The sequence below is a fragment of the Oncorhynchus mykiss genome, chromosome 19 (genome assembly GCF_057628025.1).
Source record: "Oncorhynchus mykiss isolate SJ-2025 chromosome 19, ASM5762802v1, whole genome shotgun sequence".
Taxonomy (NCBI): domain Eukaryota; kingdom Metazoa; phylum Chordata; class Actinopteri; order Salmoniformes; family Salmonidae; genus Oncorhynchus; species Oncorhynchus mykiss.
In genome coordinates this window covers 64,306,188-64,327,929 of record NC_143040.1, presented here as the reverse complement: position 1 = coordinate 64,327,929, position 21,742 = coordinate 64,306,188, and the positions used below count along the sequence as shown (strand labels likewise).

Here is a 21,742-nt window from a genome sequence, read left to right as displayed (position 1 = left end):
CCGGGTTCGATCCCGGGCTATATCACAACCGGCCGTGATCGGGAGTCCCATAGGGCGGCACATAATTGGCCCAGCATGGTTTGGCCGGGTGGGCTTTACTTGGCTCATCGAGCTCTAGTGATTCCTTGTGGTGTGCTGGGCGCCTGCAAGCTGACCTCGGTCATCAGTTGAACAGTCTTTCCTCCGACACATTGGTGCGGCTGGCTTCCGGGTTTAGCGGGCGGGTGTTAAGAAGTGCGGTTTGGCGGATCATGTTTCAGCGGACACATGACTTGACCTTCGCCCCCCGAGCTCCCCGAGCTCGTTAGGGAGTTGCAGCAATGAGGGAAGATCCAAATTGGGGAGAAAAAGGGGGTCAAACACAAAAAAATAAAAAATACCATACTTGCCAGCTGGTCAGCGTATGCTCTGAGTATGTGTCCTGGTAATCCGTCAGGCCCTTACTCACATCGGCTACAGACCGTGATCAGACAGTCATTCGGAATTACTGGTGCTCTCATGCAAGGTTCAGGGTTGGTTGCTTCAAAGCGAGTATAGAAGACATTTAGCTGGTCTGGTAGACTCACATCACTGGGCAGCTCGTGGCTGGGTTTCCCTTTGTGATCTGTGATAGTTTGCAAGCCCTGCCACATCCGAGCAGAGCCAGAGCCAGTGCTGAAGGATTCAATCTTAGTCTTGTATTGACGCTTGCCTGTTTGATGGTTCGTCGGTGGGCTTAGCTGGATTTCTGATGAGTCCGGATTTGTGTTCCACTCCTTGAAAGCAGCACCTCTAGCCTTTAGCTCAGTGCGGATGTTGCCTGCAATCCATGGCTTCCTGTTGGGATATGTACATACAGTCAATGTGGGAACGACATTGTCGATGCACTTATTAATGAAGCCAGTGACTGATGTGGTATACCCCTCAACGCCATTGGATGAATCTCTGAGTATATTCCAGTCTGTGCTAGCGAAACAGTCCTCATAATAATGAGTGACATGTTTATATGTTTGTCAGATTTTTTCCCTGTATGCATTGCTGTACCTTTTTTGGTACTGTACATGTGTATATACAACTCATGGGGAGGGCGGCAAAAGTGTATTATTAAAGCAACTAATGGCGTTGTGATGATATTTTATCTTCTTACTTTACACATGCTAATAAATACATTGATATAAATATATATATATAATAATACCATGAATGTAAAATGACTGAAAACAAAGTCATTTAGAAAGTACCATGATTATGAGCTTGATAAACCAAGTCAACTGAGTAGGTAAACCTATTTTGGATTTATTCCATGCTATGAACATTACAGATAATCAGTAATAATCTCCTGTGGGAAGGCATTGATTTCAAGCAATTAGATATTTATCCGATGTATTTGTTGTAGTACGATTACGAGTATGACCGATTACTTAGCCCTTTTAAGTGGTTCCTATCATTTTGTTAGTCCAAGAATGAAAGAGACAGCAGAGATATTATTGAAAGAAAATATATTTAGAAAACAAGTGTTTTCTCATGCCAATGAAATGCTGTATACACATAAGTGTCCTGCAGTCTAAACTGCAGAGTCAATGAAATAACCATTTAAATGTCTCCTTTGGAGTAGAGTCCATGTTATCTTTATGACCTATGCAGCACTCTCCCAGTGTGAAGAACTGTTGGCGTGTACAGAGCCCTTGGTCTGGAGAACGTGTTGAGAGCAGTGTGGGGAGGAACAAGATGGGGAGGTTCGATGTGAACCATGCTTCATCAAGGTTCTCTTCATAGCAGTCACTTTCAATTCTAGCCGCTTGACTTTGATCAGCAGAGGGCTTTGCTGCCTTTTACTGGACCTTCGCTGCTCCATCTCCCCTGAGTTCTTCCAGCTAGCTGGACATTTGGTCACCCAAGTCCAGGCAGCCTGAATGAAAACGTTGAGAATGTAATACATCAGTAGCCTATAAAAGGATAATTACATTTTAAATTAACACATAACTATTAATGGACAAAACATGAACATGGGATAACGAGTGGCTGAATCAAATATTTGGTTACAGAAAATGAGTTTGTGGCCTCCTTTCATGATCATTTGACTGCTAAATCATTCAATAATGGTAATTCATTTTGATTAAACATAGCATCAAGCTGCTTGAAGTAGTCAACTGCCACTCTGATGGTGGTGGTGATGCCCACTGGTTGAATCAACGTTGTTTCCACGTCATTTCAAGGAGATTCCGTTGAACCAACCGCTGAATAGACATTGAATTGTCTTCTGTGCTGTGGGTGATGATGATGGATGAGACAGGAGTTAGGACCACACTTACCTGTGAAGCAAGTTCTATTCTGTCCCAGTAGATAAAACACAGGTAGGAGAGAGCAGCCACAAATAAAGCTGTGAAGCATTTCCATCCTTCAAAGACAGTCTGCGGCGACGGGACAACCATATTGAAAGTTGCATGTCTGAATCTGTTGCTACCAGTGAAGCCTGTCGTTATTGCACAACGTATCCTTGACCACTCAGATGATTGGGGTTCAGCTCCTTCAATCCAATCCATTTCAATCAATGTTTTGACATTTTAAATGGCTAGATGGATGAAATGCACTGATAAAACGTGTTGTGGCACAATTGAATTTCCCACAAATTGGTCGACATTCTAGCATCTAAAATGAGATTCTAGTAATTCTATAGCATGACTTCACAAACGCTGCAGATAATTATGACAGGGCCTTATTAGGCGTCTTTCTCCACAACATTCCATCCATTATTTCCATTGAATGTGTTTTTCTTAACATCATGTCCACACATTTGTGCTTAAGGCCTATCTTATCCAGAAATAAATGAAAATATCTGACATCTTAAAACGTCCCCCGTTTCTGAATATTCGGGATATGGCTGAGACATAAAAGAAAGAAATGGGTATTGAAAATAAAATCCAACTGACACTATAGGCGGAAATAATAGCCTAAACTTGAAACCAAATCATCTCAGAATTTCTGTTGCACAGATTCAGGTCCCCGTGATTTGACGTTGACATATTTGTTTGGAGGTCCCTATAGCAACCATCTAAAACGTTCGTACGCCACAGGACCATGGACGAATTTCAATTATCTGAAGAGGTAGGTTTAAAGAAAAAACGCGACATTAAATTATCTTCGGGAAACATTTGAGTTCTTTCCCGGCCTATATTGTTGCATTGTATCTTTTTTTGTTGTTGCATTATATCACATTTCCTACATTATGTTGCTGTGACGTTATGTCTATTATTTGAGCGGGCCAGATAAATTGACCTCTAAAATCCGGTGGCTATATACTGTATGTGGGAAATAAAACAAGAGACAAAAACACCAAATGTCGTGCTGCAAATGTTACTTTCCTAGCTAGAAAAAAATGATATTTTCACTCCCTTTTCAGACTGCATTTGTCGTTGATGATATAACTACAATCATAAAAGATGTAAGTATTTGCGCAATTGGTGATATTACTACAATCCTAAAATGTATTTGCAGTTTCCAAAACAAGTGGTGATTGACATGTCAGTGTTAACGGAAATAAATACTTAGACTGTGGAGACAACTATTGGAAGCAGTGCCTATCAACAAAATCGAATTAACCAATGGACATCCAGTGTGGTGGAAACAAGTCTGAATCAACTGTCCAAACTAGGAAAACCCTTTAAATACATAGGTAACCCTTCTTGTTATGTTGTGTACAGTACATTTGTAAAATTTAAAAGTATGGCAATGAAAGGACCCAACAAAATCAAGTAATGATTTACGCATCTTTACTGTGTTCATCATTAGTGACTTGCATCATACTGCAGAAAAATGGAGCAGGCCTGCACACTGCCAGCTCTTGCTTCTGGGACAACACTATGGACAGTAAGCAACATAACAATGTTTTGCAGACAGTGTCTACAAAGCTAAGTAACAGCAGAGGCCCACAATGGTTTTTCATAATCTGTAGAATGTTGTAATGGGAACTATCACAATCTGTGTTTGTTTCTCTTCCAGGAAGCTGTACGGTGAGATGGGAGAACAAAACCACATACTGTATAGTCTGTGTCTTTGGGTTGGCTGTCTGACTTGAACAACCACCATCTTCTATCTTCCCCTGTTTTGTAATCAGACATTTTCCCAACCCCAGTGAAACCAGTCTAATAAATGTAGCCCTTGGTTTTGAACACAACTGGTCAATCATTGAATACACCTGTCTTATTCCTTATCACGTTAAGCGGTTTAGCTAAATTCAACAAAAAGTTAAAAAGACATTTAAATTATTTTTCTCCTTTCTTCCCAAATGATAACTGCACATTACTGCAAACTGATCATTGCAGATTTAAAATCACTGAATAATGAACAGTTTAATACCACTGATATGCCTTTTTATAAATATACCTTAAAGATAGTCTCAGCGATATGACGTAGATGCAGAAAATAAACAGCATAGTGGGTCAATTTACACATCAACTAAGAGCATTGACGTATAAGGCTCAACTTCTCCCTTGTTTTGGTTCTGTTCCTACCACACTAACCAGTGTTTGTGCATCTGAAAACATAGTTGAAATAGTTTTTTTAAACTAGGCAAGTCACTTAAGAACAAATTCTTATTTACAATGACGGCCTACCCCGGACAACCCTGGGCCAATTGTGCGCCGGCCTATGGGACTCCCAATCACGGCTGGATGCGATCCAGCCTGGATTCAAACCAGGGACTGTAGTGACGCCTCTTACACGGAGATGCAGCGCCTTAGACCGCTGCGCCACTCAGGAGCCCAGTTTACCAAGCCACCAATTACTTCAACCTGGAAAAGTTAAGCTATCCTTAAGAAACAGTTTACTTAAAGTTATTTTGAAAAAGTATACTTTACAAAATATAAATGCAACATGCATCAATTTCAAAGATTTTACTGAGTTACAGTTCATATAAGGAAATCCGTCAATTGAAATAAATAAATTAGGCTCTAACCTATGGATTTCACATGACTGGGCAGGGGTGCAGACAATCATAATTAGTTTTCCCCCACAAGAGGACTTTTATTACAGACGTCCTCCCTCAAAACATCTGTGGCATTTTGTTGTGTGACAAAACTACACACGTTAGTGGCCTTTTGTCCCCAGCACAAAGTGCACCTGTGTAATGAGCATGCTGCTTAATCAGCTTTTTGATATGCTACACCTGTCAGATGGATGGATTATTTTGGCAAAGAAAACTTTCTCGTTAACCTGGATGTAAACAAATTTGTGCACAACATTTGAGAGAAACAAGCCTTTTGTGCATATGGAACATTTCTGAGATCTTTAATTTCAGTTGATGAAACCAACACTTTACATGTTGTGTTTATATTTTTGTTCAGTGTAGTTCACTACAACCAAACTGCTTTGTTAAAAATTATCATTCCTAAATCTGAAAAGTCAAACCAGGTTTTCATTCAACCGTATGCAAGTAAAGTACCTCATGACAGGCCTGACAGAAACAGACATGGTCGCTAAACTTTCCAAATGTGAAGAAAACCCAACTGGTGTCGATAAAATGAATTATGTGAGAGAAGTCAGTGGAAACACTTTTATGTACAAATATTGATATAACCATAACATTGAAGAAAACTTGGGAGTATCGCGATGACGTGTGGTCCTTCCACTACGACTGGTCGGGAAATCATGCAGTTTATTAGGCTACAGATTAAATAAATTAGAATAAACTTCACAAGGCGGTGAAAGTGCAAGCTTGATGCTCATTTCCAATAAATAGAGGGTCTTATTCTGGAGACATTCTCATTGGATGCTTAGCTGCCATTTGACAAATAAAAATAATCTTGATCTTTTGTCCATAATAATCTCACCATATACAGTGCCTTGCGAAAGTATTCGGCCCCCTTGAACTTTGCGACCTTTTGCAACATTTCAAGCTTCAAACATAAAGATATAAAACTGTATTTTTTTGTGAAGAATCAACAACAAGTGGGACACAATCATGAAGTGGAACAACATTTATTGGATATTTCAAACTTTTTTAACAAATCAAAAACTGAAAAATTGGGCGTGCAAAATTATTCAGCCCCCTTAAGTTAATTCTTTGTAGCGCCACCTTTTGCTGTGATTACAGCTGTAAGTCGCTTGGGGTATGTCTATCAGTTTTGCACATCGAGAGACTGACTTTTTTTCCCATTCCTCCTTGCAAAACAGCTCGAGCTCAGTGAGGTTGGATGGAGAGCATTTGTGAACAGCAGTTTTCAGTTCTTTCCACAGATTCTCGATTGGATTCAGGTCTGGACTTTGACTTGGCCATTCTAACACCTGGATATGTTTATTTTTGAACCATTCCATTGTAGATTTTGCTTTATGTTTTGGATCATGGTCTTGTTGGAAGACAAATCTCCGTCCCAGTCTCAGGTCTTTTGCAGACTCCATCAGGTTCTCTGATGTTGTCCTATGGACAGAGTCTCCCACCTCAGCTGTAGATCTCTGCAGTTCATCCAGAGTGATCATGGGCCTCTTGGCTGCATCTCTGATCAGTCTTCTCCTTGTATGAGCTGAAAGTTTAGAGGGACGGCCAGGTCTTGGTAGATTTGCAGTGGTCTGATACTCCTTCCATTTCAATATTATCGCTTGCACAGTGCTCCTTGGGATGTTTAAAGCTTTTTGTATCCAAATCCAGCTTTAAACTTCTTCACAACAGTATCTCGGACCTGCCTGGTGTGTTCCTTGTTCATGATGCTCTCTGCGCTTTTAACGGACCTCTGAGACTATCACAGTGCAGGTGCATTTATACGGAGACTTGATTACACACAGGTGGATTGTATTTATCATCATTAGTCATTTAGGTCAACATCGGATCATTCAGAGATCCTCACTGAACTTCTGGAGAGAGTTTGCTGCACTGAAAGTAAAGGGGCTGAATAATTTTGCACGCCCAATTTTTCAGTTTTTGATTTGTTAAAAAAGTTTGAAATATCCAATAAATGTCGTTCCACTTCATGATTGTGTCCCACTTGTTGATTCTTCACAAAAAAATACAGTTTTATATCTTTATGTTTGAAGCCTGAAATGTGGCAAAAGGTCGCAAAGTTCAAGGGGGCCGAAAACTTTCGCAAGGCACTGTATGCTATACGTGCTTTCTAGTCAACAGTGTGAATGGTACAGAACTTTACCTGCACTCTTTTTGCTAGAGCGCACGTGCCACTTTGCTAGTGGGAACACTTGTTATTGAAACACTTTGTGAGAAAAGCCACTCTATCAAGTAAAATGTGTTTATTTTCATAGTATTAAATAGTCCACTATATTTTTCACTGACTAGTTCCCTGAAGAGTTTAAAGACTAATCAATGTAAAGGCATGACAAGGAAAATAAAGATAGACAATGCAATTTCATATTTTTGAAAGGGCCTATTCAAACATTTATTATTCTGATAAAGCATTACACATCTGCCCACTGCATTGAAAAAAAGAAAGGGGTCTTAATATTCAGAGGGGACAACATTTTTCCTCAAGTTATTAGTGGGCAAATGAGATGTTCCTGTCCCATGAAAGCTTTTTTTTTCAGACAAATTAATAGCATTGAAATGGTACAATGAGCTACATCGTTCTAAATAATATTTGAAAATGTTTTATAAAACTTCATTTCGTAGTGAGAAGACGCATATATATATATACACATTAGAACGTTCATCACCTGACAAAAATGTAATACAAATACTCTAAAGAAGTTTTAAAAAATCAGGGGAAGGATCATTTTACACACGTATCTGTTGTATGTCAATTAAGGTACTTGAGCTAATCAGTTTGGCAACTTAAAAAAAGATACTGATAACAGAGTAGTAATTACATTAGAAAAAAAACACTGGGATAGTCTTTATATTGGAGACAAAGGTACTCAGTTCTACGAACAGTCGAGAAGTAGCTTATCATTAGTTTTTGTGGGGAAGAGGTCAAGCAAGGAGGTGGAAAACCTTGGCCTCTCAAGAACTACCACGGGCCTGAGGTACTGCAGCTGCTTAATGGCTAGGTCACCACAACCCGTCAGAGCCTTGTCCAAGATGAGGCGCAAGTTCTGGACTGATGTGTATTCCCCTGTCCTGGGAAGAGGCTGAAGTGGGGAAGATCGAGCCCGCCTGCTACGGGTAGTAGAGAGGCCCATCTGGCTGTTCTCCTTTACAGAACAGTTCCGTCTGTAGGAATCCCGCCGCCGAGCAGACACCACAGGTGGTTCAGGCCTGTGGCTGTTGCAGTGAGAAGCCCGGGGCCTCACATCATCCTTAGTGCTCTCCTGTATGAACTTCAGGAAAGATGACTCGAATCCCATAGGTTTATAAGCAGCCAGGTCAAATGTGCGAAGGGGGGGGCTGTGAGGCTGGGAGTCCTTTGGAATGGGAAGGAGCTCAGAGAGCTCGTTCTTACGTTTAAGTGGCTGGCGGGCTTGAGGGGAGGGCAATGGCACAGAAATTGTTGGTTTGACACCATCTTTGTCTGAACTGTCCATGAAGCCCTCATCAACACTGAATCGGAGGGAGGATGGTGGAGAGAGATCAAGAGCGGGCGGGTTTGAGGATTTTCGCCTTGGCCTCTCCTCTTGGCTGTTTTGAGTAACAGGCTCTTCAGTGTGCCCACTAGGTTCTCCATAAAGCAAGTCATCGGCACCCACCAAAACATTCCTCTCAGCAGGTGGCTCCTCTTTGAACCCCAGTGGGTCATGCTCATCAAGTGTGTCTGCTTCGATGGAGTGCAGACTCATAGGGACAGATGGACCACCAGGGTTATCTGGCTCTGCTTGATACTCCATCTTCAGAACTCCGTTAGGTGCCCTCGTCATATCAGGGCAAGCAGATAATACAGTATTCCTCTGAATCAGCTCGTCCAGTTTCTCTGCACTAAACACAAGCTTATCCTCATTCAATTCAAAAGCATGATTGGTTAATTTGTGGCAATTCAGATAGTGACGGCGCATACTACGTATCAATTTGACTACAGAATCACAACCTTGCACCATGCACGGGAAGGCTTCACGTTGACAACGATCTTGGCACATCTGCAAGGCCTCCTCATGGGAACGGAATACCATATCTTCAAACCTTCTGGATTTCTTCTCAGTTGACAAATTTTCAACGTCATCTTCATCTTGCTCTTCACTAGTTTCTTCAGCCTTAACATCTTCAGGAGACTTTGGGCAGTGTCTTAGAGATTGCCTGAGGGGTAGCTTGGTTTCATCTTTCTGTGGCGTAGATGTGATGATCAGCTTCTTTTGGCATCCAGTGGCTGACGTGTCCTTGTGAGTATTCTGGAGACGTAATACGAGTGAATCATAATAATTGAGGTGGCTAGAGAGTACATGTTTTTCCAGACTACTGCTTTGGGTGAACACTTTTGTACAGCCGTCATACTTGCAGCACAAGGTCGCCTGGTAAGGATGATCACTTTTTCTGTGACGTTTTAGACTACTGGTCGCCTGGTTAGGATGATCACTTTTTCTGTGACGCTTCAAGCTACTGGTCGCCTGGTTAGGATGCTCACTCTCTGTGTGTCGCACCAAGCTACTGTTCAGGAGGTAAGATGCATTACAGTTGGCGTAGCTGCACCTAAACTTCTGTAAAGCTGGGTCTTCTGAAAGCACGGAAGGATGTCCCATCACCTGCGGATGAAACTTCTTCTGGTGGCGATAAAGACTGGAGGCGTGGGAGAAAATAACCCCACAGTCCTTGTGCTTGCACATATAAATGCCACCTTTGCCTCTTCGCATACCTCTGTCTTCACTTTCCTCCTCTTCGAAGTGATCCTGCACAGATGGAGCATGACTGCATTTCTTACGCTTGTCTCCAGATTTAGCAAATTGTACAATATTTTGTCGCATTATTTTCTTTTTTTGGTACTTCTGCTGCCAGGAGGGGTGTTGCCAGGTGGGGGTCTGAGATTTTTGTGTAAAGGAGGATGTTTGCTCGGTGTCATCTGGGGGCTGTGTAAAGGAGACTGTTGGCTTGGTGGGTTCTGGGGGTTGTTTTATGGAGACGGTTGGCTTGGTGGGTTCTGGGGGTTGTGTTATGGAGACTGTTGGCTTGGTGGGTTCTGGGGGTTTACCCTCAACCCGCTTTTTAGACCAACAGCTCATTTGCTCCACAACTGCCTCGCTAAGTCTATGTGTCTGAAGATAATGAACCCTCAAGTCCGTCTTCTCTCTATGGCATTTGAAGCAGAGGTGACACTTAAATGGCTTAAATGTCAGTGATTTAAGGATCTTCATTCCTTTCGCCTTCTTTTCTGAGAAATTATGCTTGTTCATGTAGTGGCGCATTAGGGTTGTGCTGGTCACACTTCTAAAGTTGCAATCATTAAGCTCACAAAAGTATGGTTTAGTAGAGGCTTGCAAAACAAAGGGGCTGACCTGGTCTGCATCTAAGTGTTGCTCTGTGGGTAGACTGTGGGCTACTGATGGTTCCGTGTTTGATGTCAGTTTCACCCTCTTGCCAACAGCGGGTTGCGCTCTCTTTTGCAAAAACACAACTGGGGACCTGGTACCAAGACCCTGATGGCAGGATATTTTTGATGTGGATCCTGAGATTGGATGGAAGGGCTCACAAAATCCATTTGTAGAGCTGGAGAGAGTCAGACTAAGCTGGCTAAGCCCAATCAAAATCTCTCTCAAAGGGTCATTGTCCAGGCTTGAGGGAGATGTTGCTGTGTTCTTAATAGGACAAGCATTTTCCTGGCTTGACCCCTTCATTAGCAGACAAGTTGCAAGTTCATGTTTGTTCTCGTCATCGTTGTTCTTCTCTGTTTTTATCTTTAGACCTTTCGATTTCAAACCCTTCTCTTTGACAAGATTTTTGCGTTCCTTATTCTCAGACTTGAAATGATCGGGATGAACACACCTTAGGTGTTGGTGGACATCTTTAGCTTTGGAGAAGGTTAATCCACACCTTTCAAAACCACAAGTGAACTTTTTTCCATCAAAGCACACAGCAACAGATGCCATTGTGCCCTTGGGCTCCTTGCAACTCTGTGAGGAGGAGGCACTGCATGTAGAGAAAGTAGCATTGTTTTCCCCGTTGACTACCTCCTCCAGTACAGTCTTTATGTCACACGACTTTTTGGGGCTGGCTATATCCTCTGTTATGGAGTCAAGATGTTTTCTTTTGGCCTTCCTCTGTGCCTCAAAGTCTTCCTCAGAGAAGGTAATGCCGTGTGTGGCTAAATGCCGGCCAAATTCCTTTTTAGAAAAGTAGAACTTCTTGCAATCAAGGCTAGTGCAGCTATATGCTGCATCACGAAAGTGCTGTGCTTCATGGTGGTATACCTGCCCCAAGTCACAGAAAGAAAGACTACAACCTTTGAGCTCACACTGGTAGCTAAGTTGAAAGCCATGGCTCTGCTTATGTGTTACAAGCTCATTGGAGGTGCTGAAACGAGCACCACAATCTGTGACCATACACATGTAAGGCAGGTCACCGTAGTGCACACGCCGATGCCTGCGGTGGTGATAGGCAGACATGAAGTGGCGCCGACAGTAAGTGCACTTTTCCCTACGGTCTCTCATTTCACAATAATGTTTCACGTTCTCATCGCTAACATGGTCTTCTGATTTAAGGTGAACACCCAGGTACTTGGAATGCTTAAAAGTCTTTGTACAGTGAGTAGCAGGGCATGTGTATATGTCACGATTCTGCAATTCAAAATGAACGTTAATGTATTCAATTGTGATGTTATCCTCATGACCAGGCTTCCTGGGTGCAGATGAAGCTTGTTCTAGAATGTGCTCCAGAACATCAGGATCATGTGTGGACTGGTAGTACAGCATTAAGGATGGGTCAAGGGCAATCTCACCAGGCTCCAAGTCATCCAAGTCATCCTCCTCCATTTCCTTATCCAAATCAACCCTCTTTTTGTCCTTTTTCTTCTGACGAGTGCTTCTGGATGGCATCTGAAGGTGTAGTTTGGTGTGTGGGATAAAATCCTTTCTGCTCTTAAACTTCTTCAGGCAGACAGGGCAGGTGGAAACACCGTTTTCTTCATGCCTCTTAGAGTGAAGAAGGATTCGAGTCTCAGTAACAGATTTCTTACAAATCTTGCAGAAGAACTTGTATTTCTTCTGCAGTGAACCCTGCTCTGAGGTACCCTCAGAATCTGGCTTTGAAGGTGGTTTACTGTCCCGGTCATTTTCTTCATCTTTCTCATGACCATCAATGCTTCCACTTGTCCCATTTACATATTCTTTTGGCATATCAACAAATCCCTTCTCCACCGCCTCCTTTACATCCTGCTCAAGACTAACCTCCTCCTGCCCCCTCCCTTTCTCTTCTTCCTCCTCCGGCTCAGGTTCAAGCCCCAGCAGCATGATGCACTGATGCTTGAGTGTCTTCCAGTCCCAGAATTCAGGGTCGAAAGGCCAGTGGGCTTTAAGTGCCAGGAGCAGTTCACACCGCAGCGAGTTGGGGATAATGGCATTTTCCTGGTCATACTTCTGATCGGGCCGCAGATAGAGCTCTTGAAGGGTACTGAAGGCCACATGAGAGAGGCCTAAGAGAAACTCTGTCAGCTGGCAGGCCCGCAACACCTCAAGATCGTCTGGTAGGAGGCAGGATACAGTTTTGCACACAGATATCCTCGTTTCTGTGTCCTCTTGCTTTGGGAGCTGTAGTGCTTTAACACATAACTCCACAGATGAAGCCAGACCCAGCTCCTCTGCCTGTAGAATAAACATGAGATCGTTTTTTACATTGGTGTGACAGTGGCATACAATTTAAAGTAACTGCCCAGTGAAAATTTCACTTAAAAAAATAAATATTCTGTTAAACCTTTTAGGGATAGGGGGCAGCATTTTCACATTGGATGAATTGCGTGCCCATAGTGAACTGCCTCCTACTCTGTCCCAGATGCTAATATATGCATATTATTATTACTATTGGATAGAAAACACTCTGAAGTTTCTAAAACTGTTTGAATTATGTCTGTGAGTATAACAGAACTCATAGGGCAGGCAAACTTCCAAACAGGAAGTGGACATTCTGGGGCTGGTTGATTTTCAACTCATCGCCTATTCACTTCCAAATAAGATATGGATCTGTTCACACTTCCTACGCCTTCCACTAGATGTCAACAGTCAGTAGAATGTGGAATGAAGCCTCTAGTGTGATGTGGGACAGGATGGCAGCTATTTGATTCACTGGTCTGGCAGAATGCCAGTTCCTGGTTACGCACAGTACTTATTATATCGCCTTGCGTTCCATTACGCTGTAGACAAAAACGAATGCTCCGGTTGGAACGTTATTGGATATATATGATAATAACATCCTAAAGATTGATTCTCTACTTAGTTTGACCAGTTTATTCGACCTGGAATATAACTTTTTTACGTTTTCGTCCGAGCGCCTGGACCGGCGCCAGCTTTTGGACATGTGAGCTAAACGTGCTAGCAAAAGTAGCTAATTGTACACAAGTAATGGACATTATCGAACAAAACAACGATTTATTGCAGAACTAGGATTCCTTGCACTGCATTCTGATGAAAGATCATCAAAGGTAAGGGAATATTTATGATGTAATTTCGTATTTCTGTTGACTCCAACATGGCGGAGAAATATGTTTACTTCTGAGCGCCGTCTCAGATTATTGCATGGTATGCTTTTTTCGTAACGTTTTTAAAAAAAACTGACACAGCGGTTGCATTAAGAACCAGTGTATCTTTAATTATATGTAAAACATGTATCTTTCAAAGTTTATGATGAGTATTTCTGTTATCTGACGTAGCTCTGTAATTACTCCGGATATTTTGGAGGTATTTCTGAACATGGCGCCAATGTAAACCGAGATTTGTGGATATAAATATGCATATTATCGAACAAAACAAATGTATTGTGTAACATGATGTCATATGAGTGTTATCTGATGAAGATTATCAAAGGTTAGTGATTCATTTTATCTCTAATTCTGCTTTTGTGACTATCTTTGGCTGGGAAAAATGGCTGTGTTTTTTTGGATTTAGTGGTGATCTAACAAATATATGTTGTGTTTTCGCTGTAAAACGTTTTAATCTATCCATCGTGTCCGATTTTTAACAATATGTTTATCTTTCATTTGCTGTATTGGACTTGTTAATGTGTGAAAGTTAAATATTTCAAAATATTTGTTATTCTAAATATTATTTCTAAACATTCCGCTGCCTTTTCAGCGGAATGTTGGGGGGGTTAAGTCATATCCAACTGTTGTTGACCCGCCATATACTCCTGGCCAAAGTAAAATAAATAAATAAATAAAACACTTCAAAAACCCCACCTCAAACAGACCATTTTTTAAAATGTTGCTATTTTCTCAGAACATGTCATCTCACTGAGGATAGAGCTGACCAATTAGCGGTTTACTTACAAGAATATCTAATGACCAGTATAGACGGGTTGGCTGACAACGGCATTAAAATGATGCGTGCATTGATGTCTAGCAACAATGTCAAAAATCTTCCTTGTGGGAAATTGCAGATGGCTCATTTCGTATCTTGTTTTGAGGTGTTTTGACTGATGTCATGTCTTACGCTAATATGGCTCAAACTCACTAGCTAACCAACAATTGTAACAATGTATTTCAGAGACAATAAGCACTCATTGAGCAAATGTATTTATGTTGTCATTAAACATTGAGACTAATTATATAGTTTACATGTTGTCAACAGTGTAAGCCATACCGTCCGTTTTACCCCATAGTTGCGCACACGTTGCTTTTGTTGCTAAACAACCAACCCGTCTTTACACCCACAACATTTTGTTGGGGTACGTTGACATCATTCCAACACAGAAAAGTAGCTTTTTAACATACTTAATTACCATTTTTTGGGAGGAAAACCATTTCACTCATATTGTAAGTAATTCTAGGTCATATTTCATAGAAATCTGCAAACACTGGGCAGTTACTTTACATTTTGGGAAATTGTAACTGATATTTTACAAAAATAAGTTTAAACTTTATATTGCAATGACATATCAAAATCAGAGGTAGAAAAGTCTATTCTCCTACCTCTGTCCGGATGACACGCACAAGGAAGAGCAGATGGTAGACAGTCTTAGCAATGGCACCTAGCTGCAGGCAACGCTCCAGCAGTGACTCCAAAGATGGGTCGATCCTTCTCTGCAGCTTACTCCACAACAGTGTGAGCTCCCTAAAAGACAGAAAAGATGAAATAGCATAGAAAAATATAAAATTGGAACAAGACCCAAAAACACACCAGCGCAGAAATAAGAATTTCAATTTATCCATATGCTTTGCAAAACTCTTGACATTGACCACTGAAAACTCACCAGGAGCAGTACAGGCTCTGCTGCTGCAGCTGTTGAGTTAAGAAGGTAGTACACAGGATGAAGGCTGTGTTATCCTCCCCCTCAGTCTCCAAATTGCATGTAATATCCAGCACATCCTTACAGTCCAGTCTGGATATCTGTGGGATAAATAAATACAAGGCCAAGTCGGTGGCCTTCAGAAAGTATACATACCCCCTGACTTTTTCCACATTTTGTTGTGTTACAGCCTGAATTTTAAATTGAGATGTGCCATTGGCCTACACGCAATACCCCATAATGTCAAATTGGAATTATGTTTCTAGACAATTTAACAAATAAATTAAAAAACGAAACGCTGAAATGTCTCGAGTTAATACGTATTCAACCCCTAAATAAGTTCAGGAGTTAAAATGTTCTTAATAATTCACCTAAGTTGCATGGACTCACTGTGTGCAATGATAGTGTTTAACATGATTTTTGAATGACTACGTCATATCTACATCACCCCACACATACAATTATATATAAGGTCTCTAATCAAGCAGTGAATTTCAAACAGATTTAACCAAAGACCAGAGAGGTTTTCCAATTCCCAGCAAAGGGCACCTATTGGTAGATGGGTAAAAAAATAAAGCAGACATAGAATATCCCTTTGAGCAGGGTGAAGTTATTAATTACTGCAAATATTGTACAATCCAGGTGTGCAAAGCTCTTAAAACATCTGGATTAGTGCCACTTCCATGGGACGGTTGAGCTAACATAAGCTAATGCGATTAGCACAAGGTTGTAAGTAACAAGAACATTTCCCAGGACATAGACATATCTGATATTAGCATATTGTTAATCTAATCGCACTGTCCAATTTACAGTGGCTATTACAGTGAAAAAATACCACGCTATTGTTCGAGTACACAATTTTGAAAATGAAAAGTTAAACAAATGAGGCACATTTGGGCAGTCTTGATACAAAATCTTGAACAGAAATGTAATGGTTCATTGGATGAGTCTAAAACTTTACATGTACACCGATGCCATCTAGTGGCCAAAATCTAAATTGCACCTGGGCTGGTATAATAAATTATGGCCTTTCTTGCATTTCAAAGATGGTACAAAAAAAATGTTTTTTTCTTTCTTTGTATTATCTTTTACCAGATCTAATGTGTTATATTCTCCTACATTCCTTTCTAATTTCCACAAACTTCAAAGTGTTTACTTTCAAATGGTACCAAGAACATGCATATCTTTGCTTCACAGCCTGAGCTACAGGCAGTTAGATTTGGGTATGCCATTTTAGGCGAAAATTTTAAGGGGCGGATCCTTAAGAGACTTACACAGAAAGACAAATTTGATTCTAACATTGACTCAGGGGTGTGAATACTTATGTAAATGAGATATTGCTGCATTTCATTTGCAAAATGTTGTAAAATCATGTTCCAATATGTAATTATGGGTATTGTGTATAAATCTATTGAATCCATTTTGAATTCAGGCAGTAACAACATGTGGAATAAGTCAAAAGAGGTACAAATACTTTCTGAAAACACAAACTACAGTATTGTGGAAAATATCACTTACATTTTAAGGGCAAAGGGGTTCAAACAAACAACACTGTCAAATTCACTAAGCCATCACATTTATTTCCTTACATAACAGCATTCTCTGAAAGCTATTTAAATAGCAGTATGAATAATAATGCAACTGAGCTGAGCTCAACAACACATTGACAGACCTCCATGATGGCCTCCTCGCCCGGCAGCAGTTGGCAGAGGAGAGAGACATAGGTCTGGCGGAAGGTGGTTTGGTTGGAGACAAGATGGCATTCAGCACAGGCCTTAGCCAGTACCACAGCCTTCGCCACCTCCCCCACTTTCTCCAGGTGTTTAACCCGCATCTCCATGAAGCCCTCCCCCTCCAAGGAGACGTACGCGTCAACTACAGGAACATGACAAAGCAACAGATGCTAGTTGATTGGCTGACTGAAATCATAGTAAAATATGTATATGTGTATATATATATATATATATATATATATATATATATATATATATATATATATATATATGTGTATAATTGATTTATTATTGCACTGTTGACAATAGAGTAAGGTTGTGATACTGACCTTCCTCTGCAGTTGTGGGATGACCGGTGAGAAGGGCGCTTAGGACAGGGTTACTCCACGCTCCACCCTCCCCTGTGATTTGGAGGAGGGCTTGTAGATCTATGCTCCCATACTCCAACAAGGCATCATGTGCCACCTGCAAAACCGTCAAGAACACACAAAAAGGGGGTTGTGTCACAAATGTCAGGTGCGGTAACAGTGACAGCATGGTAAAGTAATAGGGCTGTGACGATACCAGTATTGCAATACTTTTTTCCACAGCAAAAAAAATGAAAACATGAAGCAGACCAAACTCTTTGGTATTTTAAAAACATGCAGTATATAAAATATTGTGTGCTATAGGTTGGGAAATAAATGTGACTCTGGATGACAACACGTTTTTTCTAAGATTAGGGACGTTTTCCTAAAGAAGCTATAATCCGCTGTGTGTTTTATTTCCTTGCCATGATACTAATGAGTATCGCGATACTAGTATTGTCCCGGCCCAATAAAGTATGTAATGTAGGACAGGTCCTCACTATATCAAGATTTTGATTGGATTTTTTTTATTTTATCCCTACTGCAACTTGTCTCATTTCCCCCTGCTAATGTGTTGTAACGCTTTCACTCCCTTCTTCCAGAACACATTTACTTTCAATGTAAAACATTTACTCAAACCCCTCTGGTGGATTCCCAACTTCCTATCAAACAGGCCCCAGGTGGTCAAGAACCACGGCACGTTATCAGACAGCACCAGTGTATAACGTAGTATTCTCCAGGGAACATTGCTTGGGCCACTGCCATTCATCAACAACACAGCATGTCAATAGTACCACCAAGCGAAAGTAAATAAACCCCTCTTTGAACTATAGAGAAGTGGATGCAGTATAATCAGTCGACCAATCATTATTTTTCCCTTCCATCTCCTCTCTCTCTCATTAGCTACTATTTCTTAACATCTCACAGCCCATCCTTTACCTGAACAGAGCGGTGAAATTGAACCCAGGCCTCATAAGGGATTTCGTTTTCAGGCACAGATAGCAACAGTTCAAAACAGCTCCTGGAAGCAAAATAACAGAGACAACGAAGGACAACTTGTGAAACTTCATGACACAACGTTATCTATTTCTAACATGCAGCACAAAAAAAAAAAAAAAATGTGAAGCCATGTCAACAACAAAAGAAGGCTATGCATTGGAGCACACAGTAGAAATGTGGTGATCACTATACTTCTCTGACTTAAAAATAATCATCTAAGTACAACCCTAACAGTGTAAAGCACTTTGTTACTAAGTTGACTCACAGTGCTAGTCTCTTCAACACCAGGGCAACAGTGTCGGAGTCTGCAGTGAGATGTGGCCTTGCAGCAGCAAAGCAGTTGATGGCCAGGCAGTATACCTCCAGGAGAGGAAGACCATGTTCCACAGAATTCCTGCTCCCAGCGTAGTCCATCAGTGCCTGCAAAGACAGACATGGAGAAGTCAAAAACACTTTCAATTACAAAAAATTAAATAAAACAGGCAGCTGGGTTGTGGTTATTAAAAAATATGTTTTTGCACTTTCACTTTCATTAGGATTAAGACAACGAACAGCTATCTTATTTAGTTACGGAAAACACCCTGAATGCCAAAGACATTGTGTTGATGGCAGGCAGGGCAAGCACCATATGTCACTGTTAATTAGTCTTCCTGTGAGGTGTGGCAAGGCTCATTGAGGAAAGAGGCTACAGAGTGTTTCCCCTAGGATTTATTTTATTCTCCCTCCTAAATTGCGTGGAATTTGTTGTTTCAGTTTCTTACAAAAGGCCCATTACTTTTTGTCCAAAGTGATGAGTCTTGTTTTTACGCCATCTATGTGTAGAAAAGTAAATCTAAAAATAATATATATAAAAAGTTATATATATATATATATATATATATATTTGAATTGCCATGGCGGGGGGGGGGGGGGGGGGGGGGGGGCTGTCTGATTGGTCCCAGCTTGCACTCTCTTTTTTACCTTGATTGGGCCTGGGGGAGCCGCCTACGTATTTGACAGCTCTAAGACAAGGTGTACCTAGAGAGCTGTGGACCCCCAGTCTGTCACATCAACATTTCCCCAAAGCCCCTCTTGCCAATAGTCCTCAGTGTGCACTTCTTTACCACCATTACAGTGGGTTGGCTAAATTTAACCTCCATCTAGGGTAAATATGAGAGTCGGTCCTCCAGAGAATAAAGCTCCAGCCTGAGTATATCTAACACCCAATTAACTTCCAATTAATGGTTAGCAGCTATAATTAACCCAGTTTAGGGTTTTTGGTAAAATAGTTAAATGGGAAATCTGCAGTTCAAACAATAAAGTAATCTCCCCACCACTGATTCTGTAAACAGCTGAAGAATGGGGCTGGAGAAAAGTAAGCACCATCAAATTCATAGACAGAGCTATAGACGCAAGGACAATCAATTATATCAACATAGATTAAACCATGTTGAGGTTATACAGTGTGTGTTTAAAATGACATTGTTTACAAATACATTAGTTTAGAAAAAGTCTATAAAACAAACAAGACAGTTAAACTAATATTGAGGCATTTTAAAGTTATATTCAAGAATGAATGGCTATTTCATGAATTTACAAGTAAAAAAGGTATGTAGCAATCTGATTGTCCCTTTAAACTCTCAACTTTACGAATGTAGATAAAACAGCATAGCAAACTGATACTACAGAACAGGCAGTTAAAAACAAAAGTCTTAATTTTCAAATTATTTATACTTGAATATTGATTTTGACACAAGTGTTACTTGGTGTTAAAAACAAAATGAACGTGGATGAACCACGTTGCCATCAACTGGCGAGAAAGCATGTTTTTGTAGAGTGAGGGTCAAATAAACTCCTTAACCCGATAATGAAGCAAGTAAGGTTTAAGTTGTAGTTAACAAATAAAATGGCTAATAAATAAACTAACTAGGCTAATTGATAAGTAGGCTGACGAAAAACACTTGCACTGCAGGCCTATTTACATGCATGCCTGCAAGTGCCTGAAACAAAACGTGAAACACCCCGCCCCGCTTACTTTAAATATTCTAAACGTTGCAAATAGCAGCGCGATAAACTAGTTAACTACTAGTTTGTACAGACTGGACATAGTACTCAAATATTTTGCATGCCTGGTTGTCATCCTGGACCACTGCATCCGTCTCTCTCTCGGACAAGCTTGCACAACAACCATGACAACATTGGTTGCTAACGTTAGCTAACTGGCTAACTATTAGGTAGCCCAACTGATGATAGCATGGCTATGTTTTGCACATCATTGGTGGTTATGTCATGCAGTTATGTTATACTTTGCTGGGATCGTTAATTGTGCATTAGATGCATATTGTTTGCTTATCCTGATCAAAATGTTCCAGCTAGCAGCTAAAGGCCATATTGGCGCTGGCGCATACACAGCCAACATCGCTAGCTAGTTAAGCTATGCGAAAAAAACATTGCTTTTCCTTTGAGTTTTGCATGCACGCACGCTAGCTAGCTACCTGGCAGAAGTTGTCGCAATATTCGGTGGATGATATTTCCGAAATGTCTTGTTGCCTGAGCGTTGCTTCAAGCGCTCTCAAGGTGGTGAGCAAGCATTCCATGGCGACGAGAGTGTCCTCGGCAGTGTTGGAAGGCCGATTACTCCAGTCGGGCTCTGGTTCAACATCACTATCCGCCATCTTCAGTCCCCGCCACCGCGCGTATGCATCCCCTTCATGTGACGCGCGTGCACCAGCGTGCGCTCACCACTTCTTCTTCGTGTTGTTTTCCGACAGACTAGATGCTTTGTGGCGTATTGCTGCGTTTTTCAGGTCGGAGTGGAAATTGCACATTTTGTTCACAAAAAATGAACAAATCTAACTGCAAATACGCCACTATCCCCAACAAAACCACCACTTTGTTCCTAACAGATCCACCAGGCAGTTGGCCTGGGAGGCTGGAACTCCTTCTGTACAATATAATTGGGGCGGCAGGGTCCCCTAGGGGTTAGAGCGTTGGTAACCGAAAGGTTGCAAGTTCAAATCCCTGAGCTGACAAGGTGCAAATCTGTCGTTCTGCCCCTGAACAGGCAGTAAACACACTGTTATTTGTTCTTAACTGACTTGCCTAGTAAAATATTAAATAATGGATGACTAGAACAATCACTCTCAGCGGGCCTACTCGGCCAACCCAACATGTGACTAACATAAATTGAATAATGTGTCCTCGAACAAAGGGGGGGTCAAAATCAAAAGTAACATTCCGTATCTGGTGTGGCCACCAGCTGCATTAAGTACTGCAGTGAATCTCTTCCTCATGGACTGCACCAGATTTGCCAGTTCTTGCTGTGATATGTTACCCCACTCTTCCACCAAGGCACCTGCAAGTTCCCAGACATTTCTGGGGGGAATGGCCCTAGCCCTCACTATCCGATCCAA

At 41.2% G+C, this 21,742-nt stretch overlaps 2 protein-coding genes across 2 annotated transcripts; one reads left to right on the top strand and one right to left on the bottom strand.

Moving 5' to 3' along the window:
• Window positions 1-2,315: 2,315 nt before the first annotated feature.
• dynlt1a (dynein light chain Tctex-type 1a) lies at window positions 2,316-4,148 on the top strand. The gene is made up of 5 exons (XM_021574750.3): window positions 2,316-3,084; window positions 3,380-3,421; window positions 3,529-3,652; window positions 3,769-3,846; window positions 3,979-4,148. The coding sequence occupies exons 1-5, from the start codon at window positions 3,058-3,060 to the stop codon at window positions 4,047-4,049; spliced, it is 342 nt and encodes a 113-aa protein (XP_021430425.1). The 5' UTR covers window positions 2,316-3,057; the 3' UTR covers window positions 4,050-4,148.
• A 3,188-nt stretch (window positions 4,149-7,336) lies between these two features.
• rlf (RLF zinc finger) lies at window positions 7,337-21,279 on the bottom strand. Its single transcript, XM_021574749.3, has 8 exons — window positions 20,825-21,279; window positions 18,616-18,770; window positions 18,291-18,372; window positions 17,334-17,469; window positions 16,944-17,146; window positions 15,236-15,372; window positions 14,955-15,096; window positions 7,337-12,636 (listed from the first exon to the last, which is right to left on the bottom strand). Exons 1-8 carry the CDS (start codon window positions 21,002-21,004, stop codon window positions 7,843-7,845), a joined length of 5,829 nt encoding a protein of 1,942 aa, XP_021430424.3. The 5' UTR covers window positions 21,005-21,279; the 3' UTR covers window positions 7,337-7,842.
• Between the last annotated feature and the right edge of the window lie 463 nt (window positions 21,280-21,742).